The following is a 14625-nucleotide window of genomic DNA, read 5'->3' as shown; positions in this document are numbered from 1 at the left end:
TCTACGCCCCCTACTGCTCTCCGATTGGACAACACGTCGGTATTTATGTTGTTGCTACCCAGAGTCACGTCGCTGATTGGCTGGCCGATGCTGTCAGTCATGTTCTTTTTTTAATCTCTGCTGTTTTGTTGGGACTTTCTTCTACACGTGACAGCGGACTGCGCACATGTACTTATGTTTTGATTTGTATGGAGGATGGGAACGCGACCACTGGACAGTTGTGTGACTGATGATGTGATCTGTAAGGAACAAATCTAAAGCAGATGTAATAATAGTTTTAAAGTGCTATATTAATACATTATTTTATCAACCAGAAGCCTCAATTTGAGACCATATAGTTTATGGTATTTTATCTATGTCACTGTCCTTTTGGTGTGGGGACTCCCTGCTCTGATCATATACAGTTGTGTCATTGTCATCATAAACTTTTTCACTTGTGTTTACCTCATCTTTTGGGGATATCTAAATCAAGTCTAAAGCCTTTCAAAGTAAGTCTTTTTTCAAGTCACAAGTCCATTAGAGCAAGTTCAAGTCAGGTCAGAAGTCTGCAAATGCAAATTCCAAGTCATGATGCGGGTATCTCAGATGTCCAAATGCTAAAATGACACTAGAGTTTGACACTAGAGGGCTTTTTTCACATTCATCTGCCGAAAGGTGCAGAGCTGCTGACCTCAAAGCTGACCTGACAACATGTATGCACAAGCACGTTTTTTTGACATCATGACTAGTGTAGAAGCCAATCATGGTCCAACTTACACAAGGTGCGATGTGGAAATTTGAAACCTTCAGCCCATGTAAACTAAAACTGGACCTTTAAGTGAGGTACAAGACATCTTGTAGGAAAGTGTAAATATATTTTCACATTCATAGATTCTGCTTTCTGCAATCAGGAAGAAGAGGTAAATGTCATTTTCAAGTAACTGAACGTTTAGTGCAAAAACCAGTATTTTATTTTATGTATCCTGAAACATATGCAGACTTAATCTTTATATATTCAAGGTGTGAGGCTGTGTAAGGCCTGTTTGACTCTGTCTTTTTTATTGTTCATGTATTTTAACAGGTAAAAACTTCTGCTGTCAGATATTAAGTCAAGTCTGCAGGGATTCAAGTCTCAAATAATTCAGGACTCAGAACTCAAGCCCTGATTTTTGTACCATATGTCTGAACTAATCAAGTCCTGTGACAGGGACAAGGTCTGAATAGCTGCTACTGTTGGATATTAAACTTTACAGGCAAAAAACTAATGCGAAACCTGTTGGATTATCCAGCATCCACCCTGACTGGTGTATGTGTGGTAATTTTTCCTCTGGGCATTGTTAATATGTGATTACAGTGAAGTCAGAGCTTCAGTATGGTTGGCCTGATAGCATCAGTTGCACAGTAATTAGTTTCAATCTTGTTGATAGATGCTGCCACCTTTAGGCCCCATACAGTTTAAACAGTTTTCAGTCACTGCAAGAAGTTTGCTACACTGTATTCCCACTGACATCTACTGTAGGCCTTGTTGAAGTACATATGTACTAGTCTTTCAAATAGTAGTTTTTACTGTACAGATTTGTTTTGTTTTTCTTTCAATTGCAGCTGATCAATCAAATTAATTATCCAACATTGTTAGTAAAAATAAAAATAAACCACTTTAAACACTTTAAAAACGTTAAAAATCTTTTGACCCTGTTGGGTCATCATTAGGCAAAACATGTTATCCTGCACATATGTCAAGATGTACACACATTTTTTACTAAATTTAAGCAACAGTGTATTTGTAAGAAAAATAATTAACAACTTTATTTGTTTAGCAGGTTTGTATACAGTACTTCAGTATAAAACAACGTTATGCAGACTGCAGCAACCCCAGATTGAACCTGGTTTGGGTAAAGGGTGGAGTGACATTGCAGTAATATTTCAGCTAAACAAGCGTGCTAAATCTTTTACATGATAAAAGCCCCAATAAAATAAGACACTTGCAAGCTTACAACAAGACAAACAATGTGTATTTTTAATTAGTAATGAGTGCCCTTTTTTTTCTAGCTGAACCATCAACTGAATATTAAGATTAACTTCCAATTCAATTCAGGCAACAGTGGAGGACAAGACATGACTTGCCTTGATGCAAAATCGTTAGTCGGCTTCTTGTGAAGTGAAAGGTGTGTCTGCAACAAGCGTGCATGTGTATCTACTCACATGCTGTACATGAATGTTGATTTGTGAGAGAGAAACAGAGTGGGTAGAAATTCTGTTTAACACATTGAGTGACCAAAATCTGTCCTTTGCTTTTTTTCCTACTCGGGTTACAGACTCTCAACTTTGATCAGCACACAAAGTTGGCTGAAAGACACAAAGAGAAAGAAATTGGTGAATAGACAAAGCAGACAGGGGTTTGGGAGGAAAGTGGAGATACAGTTACAATGGGTCACTGGACTTAAGCCTATCAGATTATTAGGTGCATTCCTCTCACACAGGACTCAGGGAACAACTGAGTATTTGGCTGGAAAATAACCACATCCTACAAGATCTTCTGTCTGGCTGCAGTTAAACATAATGATTTCACAATTTGTCACTGTCCTTAAGAAACACTCAACCACAATAACTTGTAAGAGGGAGCATATGTTACTGACCGACATTGTGAGGACAAAAATCTGTTTACACAGTCACATGTGGGGACTCACCTTAGTTGTGGGGACAAAATACAGGTCCCCACAGGTTACATAAATTTTGATTTGAGGGCACTTTCATGCTTATTGGTCTAAAGACCCTGCTGAGGATCATTTATGGATATGAGTATGAAATGCCATAACATGCTCGGCCTTTATAGTACTGGTACCACTTCCTTATAATAATTTAGTGTTTTATAGATCAGTTATAAGCCATGAATAAAGACAATTTTCAGGTTGCCAGACTGTGGAAAATCCCTTTGAGGGATTAACACTTATCTTGCAGCAGATCTGGACCAAAATCCATCTATGAACGATGTACTATTAATGGATTAACATTTGTGACTACATTATTACCTAATAGAGAGGAAAAACACCAGCCAAGGGAATTTTTCACAACCTGGCAACCCAAAATCTGTTCACATTAGCAGCTTTTAATTGACTGTGTACTATTAATTGAAGTTAAAACTATTTGGAGTTAGTGTTTTTAGTTTATGATGGATCGATTGTTTCATTATTTTTGGACGGTGGCTCATGTTTGCCTAACATGACTGCTGCTAAAATTGCAGTCTATGTACTCTTCTGGATTTGTGTGTGTGTGTCTTCAGCTGTGCATTTTGCACATAGTTTTGACCTTTAACACAAGACTGTATCCTAAAATGCAGCTGTGTGATACATTAAAAGAAGGCACAGTTTGGTCAAATGAAATCACAATTAAATGTACATTTTCAAGTTAAAAATGTTAGGTAACAGTTTAATGATTCTTTGTGTGTGGTGTGGGGCTCGCTGTGGCCCCCCAACGTGACAGAGAACAAGCGAAGTTTATGCACGTTTGAACAGAAGCAAACATGCTTTTTTTTGCTCAGGTGTCGTCTGAAATTGGCACACACACACATACAGTATGCACAGAAACCAAAGGAAACAATGATATAAACAGACAGACACACAAACACACAGTGTTTTGATGTATGTTCTGCATTAAAATGTGATAAATGGATAAAATATATCATCTATACAGCAGTCTTTGGTAAACACATGGCCCCTGCAGAGAAAATAAGGAGTCTCAATCAAGGTCTCTTAATTTCTTTCCAGTCTCAACAGCGTTTTTACAGCTGTACAGCCATTTGATAATCCTTGCATTCCGCTCAATAACTGATGTCCCCTGACGTATCTTTCTATGCAACTCATCCTCCAGTAGTCCGTCGCTGTCACTGCTGTTCTTGGAGAAACCGCCGTCTGATGTAGAGACGCTGACACTCCGGATGTTTATTGCAATTTCATCTGAGCGTGCCGAGAAGTTCTCCCTCCCCAAAGACTCGATAACCTCACCGTCTAACCCGCAGTACTTGAAAAAAGCATCAAAGTCTGCAAAGTTTTTGGAGTACCTGGAGCTGATGTCAGAGTGGGAACGAGCGACCCCTTTGCCAGACCTCCTCTCAAACTCAGGAACCATCAGGAGACCAGATTTTTCCACAACACCAGCTCTCACCTTTGTCCTAGACGCATTGTTTCCCGTGCTGTGTTCTGTTACTCCATCCCTCCTGCTCGCTGATTGAGAGGTGATTCCATGTGAGCTGCATTCCTTTGCTGTTCCCTCAGGTGTTGGGATTTTTTCCTTGTTGCCCTCAGCGTCAGACTCCTTATCTGCTGCCTCAGGTAACGGAACATTTTTGTGCACAGAGCTGAGCAGCAACTTACGTGTTATTTGGTGTTTCCGCTCATGTGGTGACCCTCTCAGTAACTCACATTTCTGTCTGTAAAGCAGAAGCGAGTCTGGTCGTTTTTTGGAGCTGGACCTACGTACCTGCCCTGGTGAGCAGGTTTGTACAACACGTGTAGCCTCTGTTGAGTTACTGCCCATGACACGCTTCCCACTACGGTTCGAGCTCCGATTAGAAGACCCAGTGCTGCTCACGGAGGCTGATCCAATACTGATCACTGGCTCCTGAGTTGAGTTGACTACCTGCTGGCTTTTGACGTATTTCGGTTTGCTTGCAGCAAGCCTCTCCACGGCACTCATACCTCCTTTAGTCTCGCTCTCCAGTTCCATTTGTTTTCGAAGGTATTCAGGACCCTTCTCCAGGATTTTCGATGTATCGCTGGTTGCCTCCATTGTGGTTTTAATTTAAATTCAGATCAGTTTTATCCAAAGAGCGGGTAATCCTTTAGCGTGCTGTCTCTCCAGTGTTAGCAGTAAAAGATTCCATTCAAGCCTGCCTGAGCACGTATCCCAACAGGAGACTTCACCTTGTCTGTTCAAACACATTACCCCACCCATTCTGCACAAGGCTAGTTTTAACCAAACACCAGCTTGTTCAAAGTACACCTGATACTATCGCAAGTGAGAACAGTGAAAGCTGACACTGCTGCAGTTTTTTTTCTCTCGTCCTGGTGGAAATGCGGGCCTTCATCCTTCTTGTTGCTCAATTCAGGACAAAATCTTACATTATTCCCGATCAAGAAAACTGTTTTCTGTCCTTACAAAGGACTCTCCACTGTCTTTTATTGACTCATTTACAAGAGACACTGACTCATCAAACAGGCTTGGTACTCATTACAGTATAAATGTTGCGCAATAAATGTTTACTCCAGCCTATTCATCCTTAAATCGTACAGTATGATGCATCCCAGTGGGTTTGCAGTAATTATTTGTCAAAACCATCAAAGACTATTGCACAATTCTAAGGGCTCAAAGGGGAAAGATGTTTTATGGAGATTATTTTGTTTAGATTTTTGTTTTGTATTTCCTGAGTTACTGTTTCTTACTTTGAAAAGTCATTTTCAATGACCATTTAATCTGATTGCATGTTTTAGATGAATTCCTCCAGCCTGACTAACTTTATTTTGAGGTTTTATTTGTTTAGAAAACATAATCACCATAGACCACTGACCTGCAGTCAGCTAGTAGTCATTTGTCTTATTAGTATATCCCATTTTAAGGTCAGGACCTAACAATTCAGATTGGCCAAGGCAACAGCACAAGCAGCTATAACCCTGATATATTCCTGATATATCCTCTGGACAAACACCCAACTGAAAACAGTACAAAGGCAATATATTTAATGATTCACCTCATCAAAAGATGGGATGCTGTGTAAAATGCAAATAGAAACAGAATGCAGTCATTTGCAAACAAACTGTGTTCTAGGGATGTATTGGCAGAACATGGCAAAAAGGGAGTATAATATTCATAAGTATGTTTTCATTCATGTATAATCACCTGAAAATAAGAATTGCTGTCTGTTCCTGAGCTCTTCCATGGAGTTCAGCTTTTGCGCCTCCATGTTTCTACAATAGGCCAGAACAGCCAAAGGAACCACTGGCTCCAGAGAGCACTTTCGGCATTTTCCGCAAGTTTCGCAGCCACCATAAGTTCTCCTACATGCTTGGAAAGAGCTGAGTGAGCGAGGAGTGTTCAACTGGTTGCAATCTTCAACATCACCACTAGATGACACTAATTCCTACACACTGGTCCTTTAAATGACAGAGAGCATGAATTTATGCAAACTTGCGTTCAAGTTTTTGTAACATTCACTCCAAACAAGAAGAGTCTCAAGTTCAACACTGGCACAACAGTATTCAGCAGATGTGTCAAATCTCTGATCGTGGCTTGACTGAAATGGCTGGGAATGAAAGAAAAAAATCCCATAAAAAAGTAAAGATGTAACAACTGACTCCCTGTTCTCTGCTTCCTTGTGTATCTGGAAACATTCACTAAAGTATAATCTGAAACATCTGTGTACAAACTAAACCTTAAAGCAGCTGCAAGGAGTTTTCAACTGGTTTGGAAACAGTCTCAGTTTAATACTGATGCGTCCACATGACCTGCATTAAGCAAACAAGACCATTAGCAAGAAGACCGGCTTTTTCTCTAAGCTTTTCTTAATGCCTGTCCTCTGGTCTGAATCCATCTTGCCAGGCTTCAAGTTATGAGCTTGCAGTCAAACCATAGTTGTCCGGACCAATCAGCATCCTATGAGGAACTACTGGCAGCTACAGGGGCCCACGGTTAAGTGTGACGACGGCAGGAGAAGTGACTATTCACTTGAAAATGGTTCCAGAATATGTTTGCATAGATGCTGCTATCGCACCAGTTATGGAGAGTATTTCTTCACTGAAAGAAGAGCAAAAGCACTGAAAGCATTTGTAGATGGAAAAGACATCTTCACTCTTCTCCCAACTGACTTTGGCAAGAGTCCTGCTACAACGTATGATTTATTGATCTGACTGGTTGAAGTTAGGATTGTTCATCCAATCACCTGCCAAGTGTTTTTTTTTTTTTTTTTTTTTTTAAGTGTCTGCCCATTTCCAAACAGTTTCCATGGACAACTTCCCAGATGGTTCTGTGTCACAATCCATTTGGTGCCTCAGGTTACCAATTCCGCCGCAAAATCAGACAAAACAATTTACAGCACGCAAACCAAAGGAGCCTATGCTTACATTTTTCCAGGCAACGTTTTGTAGTCCGTAGTACGTTAGCCTGTTGAAAGGGAGGAATGAGATTTTTCTTCAGAGAGTTGCTCAGTTTATCCTGCAAACAGCTTTGTTTAAAAAAGACAAACAGTGTTAAAAATTGTTTGCCTCTTATCTTTCTCTTGAAACAAATGCACGTGCTAGCCAGATTGAGATTTTTGCATAATGAGCAAAAAACGCAGTCTTCATTCCGGGAAGCACTACCACTTTTGTCCACAGGGGTCGCCAAAGTCAACACAAAATGAAAGTTCTTTGTAGTTGCTTTAAAGTTAGCCTACCGGATCACCAGAGGGCAGCACTAGAATACATAGTGTGAAAGTCATTAGAATAAAGTCTTGCATTTCCTTTTGCTTAATTACCATACAATGACTAAGACTGTCAGGATCAGATTCTCATTTCTTTACTTTCCTTTAAAAGCAAATACTTCATATCCAGTGCAAGTGTCCAGCATTAAAAAAAACCAAAAAAAAAAAAAAAAAAACCACTGGTCTATATATGCTTGATAGTTTAGCTACAACAGACACTAATGACCTAAAGGCCTTATTACTGATTCCTCTCAACTCATTCACACTTGCTCCTAAAGTTATTACTCGTATTTTACCACAGCTGTTTTTCTTGTTGATTGCATTCATCCAGCGGTGTGATTTCTTTTGATTGGCTTCCCTACGATCATAATGAACAGTTCACTTGGGGATTGTACAGAGTTTACTTATACTTTATCCATCTTTGACCTCTGTTTTAAGTTAATTATGATCTCCTCCAGATAAATTCTCAGGTTTTGAAGTCTGGTGACAAGCAGAAGTATGCTTACGTATTGCTCATTTCTCGTGGGAAAGGCAATGAATGTTAATCTGCTCATTAGAATTTAAGGATTAGGAACATGAGGTGGACAGGCATGTTGTCCTTGAATACTAATAAACATTTATTAGACTTTTTTTTTTTTTTTTTTTTTTTTTTTTTTTAGGGAATAGCCATGGATTTAAATGTTTTTGGCTTGGTTGATTACACTGCTGTGTGAAATATGCACAAGTCATTCTTATACAACATAGCTTCTTCAACACCAACATGCTGATGTTTCACAACGTCAAAATGATAATTTCCATAAATAAGTGTTGAACAATAATCACTAATTCCTTTTGGTATGTACAAGTCAAATATATCAAGTTTTAATCAAGCAATAATTTATAATATGTTGACCACACAAATCTACCCACACACCAACTCAGTCACCAGAATTAATGTTGCCATTACACATTTCTGCAAACCACAGATGTGTTGAAATGTTACATTTCTTTGTGACAGTGCTGTGGTTAAGGTCTAGTTAGATTTAGGCACAAGAGCTACTTGGTTAGAATGAGGGAAAAAAAATAATGGATTCACTGGAAATACCCCATTTAGTTGCCACGAACACAGCTGGAACAGTGGTCTGTTGTTGACAGTCGTCTCTGGCTGTCATGCCACCACTGTCCCCGTCCACCTAACGTAAATATAACCTTACCCTAACCTTAACCCCAGTCTTGACCCTAAAGTTTAATGATTTACATTATGGGGACCTGCATTTTGTCCCCACAGGTTACACGAATCCCCTACAATGTGACTGTGTAAACAGATGTATATGTAATATGTATATTACATGGAAACATACACACACACCTGCGTATCTGCCCTTTGGCTCAGAGGTGCAAGAGGAAAGATATGTCCCATCATTTGAGATGCTAGAGTTGAAAGTAAGTGCAGTTGCAGTGTTCTTAATCATTTGGCATGTTGTCTGATGGACTGGTGAAACCTGTTTCTGCTTAATTGGAAAAAAAAGAGAGGGAGCAGACTCAGGGAGGGATGGAGGGGAGCACAGTAAACATGAGCACTGACACCATTAGTCACTCTTCCCCTGAGCCCTCTCACTTTTATTTAATTCTTGACTTGTGCTGCTAGCTGGACAAACATATTCTGCACTTTAATGTGACACTGCATCATCTGCTAATTGTGTTTTCATTGAGTCATTCACAATAATTACCATCCATCCTTGAGACGTGAATGAAACTGGCTGACTCAATTAAAAACAGCTTGCAAATAATGAGATGTAATTGCTGCAGGCATCTTTTGCTTGCAGATATTGTTTGATTGTTATGTAAAGTAACTGATAATTGGTAATTATGCATGCAGTGCTAATTACCAGGAATATAAGGTCACCTCCCACTCAATTAGCATCTATTTGTCACAAGCTCATCTTACTGTATTTGACAAAACAAGTGTGTTTGGAAGAAGACTGCTGCAGTGTTTTTTAATGGTACATCAAAGGTTTTAATTTCCTTCCACTTAATCTTTTCCTGTTGACCTGAGGACAGTAACAGACCCTCCTTCTATCGAACACAGTGACGAGCATTGCTGGTGAACACAGAAATGCATTTAAAGAGCCCCCAGGAGTCGGTGAAGACCAAAAGAGAGCGAAAAAAACAAAACAAAACAAAACGGAAAAAGCTGTAAAAATAAATCAAAGGTAATGAAGACAAGTGATATGCAATTGAATGTAGTCAGATTGTCTGGTTAGTCCACTCTACATAATCCTTTTGTACCCAAAACAGGTCCAAACTGGAATTAAATCTAAATCAGATAATCCCACTTTGGTGGATATATAAATTTTGCAGGGTAATGGGCACAAACACTTTCTTTGTGAAATGGCCTCCAACCACCGTTTTCTTTTCACTGTGTCCATATTGAAGTGATTAAACTCTCACTGTGGTTAAAAACTGTGATGCACCAGGGATACAAACCAGTAATATTTAAATATCAGAACCACGCTTGAAAGCAGTGAGTGCCATGCATATTGAAACAAATGCTTCATGGTCTTTGAGTCCTGTTTGATTCACAAAATGTTGAAATTCTGAATTTTTTAAAATAGCAATGAAGCCCTACATCTCATATAAAGAGTATGAACTGGAATGACTGCAATGGATCGCTTGGGTCAGCTCCACAAAACACACGCCAGGAAACCGAGCCCAGGATTTCTTAACTTCCAGCTCTGCATTTATACTTGGCTCAACTTATACATATCTGTTTCCTGGACGGCAACTTCCCTTATGTTTGAGCCTTAATCATTGCCTTGCAGAAAAAGAGGTGTGTTGCTAGTACCCTGCCGATTCCTCTATTCACATTCTGCATTCACATCTTCACAGCTCTGAATTTTCAATTGATTTTCATGTGGCTTAGTTTGCAACAAAGGCCACACATGAATTTATGATAAAAGATGGTTAAATGAAAAATGAGTCATATCAAAATAATTTATGTTATGTACATAGTAACAGTAATAGTCCTATAGTAGCCTGGACAAAATTGCAAGAAACACTGAGATTAAAAAATTAAATACATTTCTGACAGTTTGTTTTTAATGAAATATTCACATTTTCCTTATTTTTTATTTAGCAAAATAAACTAAATAAACTAAACTAATCTTACTGTTTTGTAGAACTACAAATAAAAGCTGCATGCCTTTAAAGTGAGATGAACAATTCAAATTTAGTTTGAATATCATAGAAATGTAAAAAAACAAAATTATGATGATTGACAAATATTTTCAGTATTTTACTGATACATATATAGCATTAATAAATCCTGTTTTACCTGACATACGGTCATTTAAATTAATTTTTTTTATTATTATTATTGTTTACCTATATCATGAGTTGTTTTTTTTTTTTAATCAATCAAACTGGTTTTGACTTGTTCATGTTAAGAAATGCTTTCTTCTGTTCTTGCAAATGAACTCTTCAGTTGCCAGTTTATTAGGTACACCTAGTTAAAAGTAATGTAGTCTAATACAACAGCCTCAACTTCATGAGGGTTATAATGCTCAGCTTTTAGTGAAATGGTTTCAGAGAGATTTTGATTCAGCTTCATGGTCATTTTGGAGGATGTTACGCTGCTGTTTAACTGTATTGTGTTACTCATGGAGGTGATGCTGTTATTTAGCCTAGCCACATTGGTACGGACACAAATTTGAGCTTGAAAGTGTAAAACAATTACGATGTATTTTAACTTTAAAGTCAGACAAATTGAAATTAGAATTTTGTGCACATAGATTAATGTAGGAGTCACAGAGTAACGTATGGAGTCATAAAGTAAGAATGCTCAAATCACAGTTTGTACAAAGCAATGGCTAACAACACCATAGCTAGCTTGGGGGCTGACATTGCTAGCCATGATTTGAGCATCCTTGCAATATTTTGTAACTCTGTACATTGCTCTGTGGCTCCTATGTTAGTTACTCATGACAGCACAATTTCATCTTTGATTGCCAACAATACATAACCACTAATAAGACATGTCAAAAAAGTTCAAATAAAAATGAGGTTTTGACCATTATTGTTGAGCAGCTTTGTAATGGGGCAGAGGTTTTCAGGGTGCTGTAAGATATACACAACAAGTACGTAGGATGATTGTGAAAGAGAAAACGGCCACATGGATTTTGAACAGAGAGCTCACCGCTTCCAGTTGGTTTCAGTTTGAGGCAATACGTTTGTGGTCAATGCATAATTGGATTTGAAAATGTAAACTGTAATGAGCGTGGGTTTTGGCCAATAATGAAAAACTGCCATTTTCTGGTTTGATTTGACTCCAAGATTAAGTTAATGCTCTCAAAAAAGTTAAAACAGCCATTAAAAACATGCTTTGCAAACCAGCTTTGGTTTATAACGATGCTTTCTTTTCAGATAGCATGTCTGTGGAAGACAAACACAAACTGTATTCACAAAGTCCTCACATAACAATATTCTGCTCATTTCTTTCATCCTTCAAACTACTGTAACTTGACGAGCTACAAGGCGCAATATTTCTCATTTTCAATATTCTTCAAATTTCATTGTGTCTTCTAATATATTTAATGTAAAGGGGAGCCAAGAAACTGTAGCAGGTCAGTTTCATTCCACCCAATTACACAGGCAATAAAAGCTCTCCAATATCGTGCAAAAATCCACAAATGTCTCAAGGAATAGACAGATGCAGGTCGGTAAATACATGATGCATTCACTGAAGAGTTCCTAGAAAACCTATAGCTTTCTTTGAGGAGCCGGGGGGAAAACAGAACTACCCAGTGATTACTCTGCAAGTCCACCTAAGTCCTAAATTAATAGACATTCAGTCTCTCCCAAGCCCACAGTCGTGTCTGCCATGTCTCGCTGGGCTCAGTTATTTCTCGTTGTTTAGCCAGCTGAATTACTCATCCAGAACCTTTTGTTTTACCATTTTGAAATGAGAAAGATGTAATTACACATTTCCGTTCACATGCAAGGACAGGGATGGCATGAAAGAGGAGGACTTCGGGAGGAGCCATGCAGTGCTGAATATAGTCACTTCTTCTGCATCCTCTACATCTGCATTTCATTGTTAAATGTGAGACATTTCCCACTGCTTTTTCCCCCAACACATAAAACACAAACATCTCAGACATTCCTCAGCGGTGAATCATAAGAATCATCTAAACTTCGAGGAAAGAGTGAAGGCAATCTCAGAAGGCAAAATGTCCAAGAAAAGACTTGTTTGTGCTTTAAAGCAGCCGTTTGGATACAAAACGGTCCATGCTCAATCAGCCGATAATCTTTAGCATGTCCTTTTCAGATTTTGTCAATTATAAACATCTCTGCACAATCTGCTTGTCCTCTCCAGACCACCTGTCATCTCCTCTTCATCTGTTCAATAACAAATACTCCCCATCATGACCACAGAGGAGGACCAGGCAACAGTAAATACAGGAGGGACAATGAGTTAATTAGTTACAGGAAGCAAACACGGGGAGTACGAAACAGATGTGACACTGTTCAGTGTCAGACCTTCAGTGATCTGCTCTTAATGCGATGCAGTTATGAATGCACATTCTGTTTTGTCAGATTCAGGGCTTTCCTGTCTTTGAAGTCTGGGCTTCTTCCTCAGGCTCCCTTCCAGTACCGCAACCTCTTGTTTAGGGATTTAGGGCCAGATTTAAGAACATATTTGTCAGCTGCTATGATTTACATAATGTGACACGTACATGATGGTTACACATCTGTAGATGAGACAAAGCCCACTGCACATTGTCTTCTTCTTGGCTTCCAGTCTCATTCAAGTGTTTGTGTTTGTCCTGATTTGTAGCTGAGCAGCTGTGGTTGCGTGTCTCCCGGATGGACATCATTCTGATATCCTTCTTGCAGGTGGAGAAATACATCAACTCAAGGGCTATCCTGACTTACCTTAATCCTGTTGTTTTCGCTTTTAGTTGGTAACTTGGATGCTTTCTGCATCAATGAAATGTCTGGAAAAAAAACAATTGAAATTTACAATTAAACATCTGTGGGAACAGCTGTGACTTGCAAGGAGTGTTGATCTGAGTGTTGGTTGATCTTCTAATGTATTCCAGTACTTCCTTGGACGATAAGTGTTGCAGTCTTTTTAATGCTGTAACGGCTTCCACCTTGTTTTGAATGAAACCTTTCAGATAGGGGTCACTCTTAGTCTGTGCACTTATTGCACTGTGATACCATAGATCCTGATGTAGAGGTCAAAACTCCAGAACAACTTGATGAAATGCATCAGTATCACAATAAAGTGTTACTTAAATTTTGACCTCTTTAGACTGGCAGTACACACTAAAGGATTGCAAAGTGAGTCAGGGCCAACACCAGCAACATGAAGGCAGTACACACCTCAGAAGAGTGTCTATCCACTGACAGCGCTGACTCTATGGGTGCGTGAAACCTACATCAACATCACACAAGAACCATAGAGCCTCTTTGTCAGTTGGGAATTGGGCTTTTTCCAGAAAAGTGAGGTACAAGCTCATGTCTGAGTTCAGAGAGACTGTTGCACAACACCCTGTAATCTGTTGTTACAAATGTCTCACTCTGTCTAGATCCAGGATTTTCTCATGACCTGTATATTACGTACCATGACTCAGCAAATTATTAATATGGGAATGATCCAGAGGTCTATAGACAGTGAACCCTGTGTCCCATTAAGGGACCCATGGGGCTCATCTGAAGTGACTTCAAACCCTGATTTGCTGATGTTGTCCTCTGACATCATAAATGTTTAGATTCCATTAAGTGTGACAGAAATTTACACATGTTAATGAAACAGCTGTAGCTAGAGTATGCCGCTAATTTCTATCAAGGAGGGAATCATTGAGTTTTTTTTTTTACATTTTTTTTTTAACTAAAATGATGATGGGTTCATTTCTCCCTATAACGTTAACATTTATTAGCACTTCAAAGCTGACATGGACTAATCTAGCAATAAAATAATCTGTGCATTACAGGCTAGTGAGCCAGATTCACATATGTTTGATATCAACACAAAATAGTACTTTCCTGTCCACTAAAACATGAATCAGAAATCAGAAATCAGAATCAGAAATCAGAAAAAGCTTTATTGCCAAGTACGATTTTACACATACGAGGAATGTGTTGTGGTGAAGTTGGTGTATGACACATCTACTAAAAATAAGAGTACAAAATATAACAATATAAATATATAT

General features: G+C 38.8%; 1 protein-coding gene across 1 annotated transcript; it reads right to left on the bottom strand.

The window, feature by feature from the left end:
* Window positions 1-3161: 3161 nt before the first annotated feature.
* Window positions 3162-4849, bottom strand: fam110c (family with sequence similarity 110 member C). Its single transcript, XM_076756857.1, has one exon. The coding sequence runs from the start codon at window positions 4762-4764 to the stop codon at window positions 3715-3717; it is 1050 nt and encodes a 349-aa protein (XP_076612972.1). The 5' UTR covers window positions 4765-4849; the 3' UTR covers window positions 3162-3714.
* Window positions 4850-14625: the final 9776 nt, after the last annotated feature.

Source organism: Chaetodon auriga, chromosome 18 (assembly GCF_051107435.1).
Source record: "Chaetodon auriga isolate fChaAug3 chromosome 18, fChaAug3.hap1, whole genome shotgun sequence".
Lineage (NCBI taxonomy): Eukaryota > Metazoa > Chordata > Actinopteri > Chaetodontiformes > Chaetodontidae > Chaetodon > Chaetodon auriga.
The sequence above is the reverse complement of the archived record's forward strand: the minus strand, read 5'-3'. Positions and strand labels throughout refer to the sequence as shown.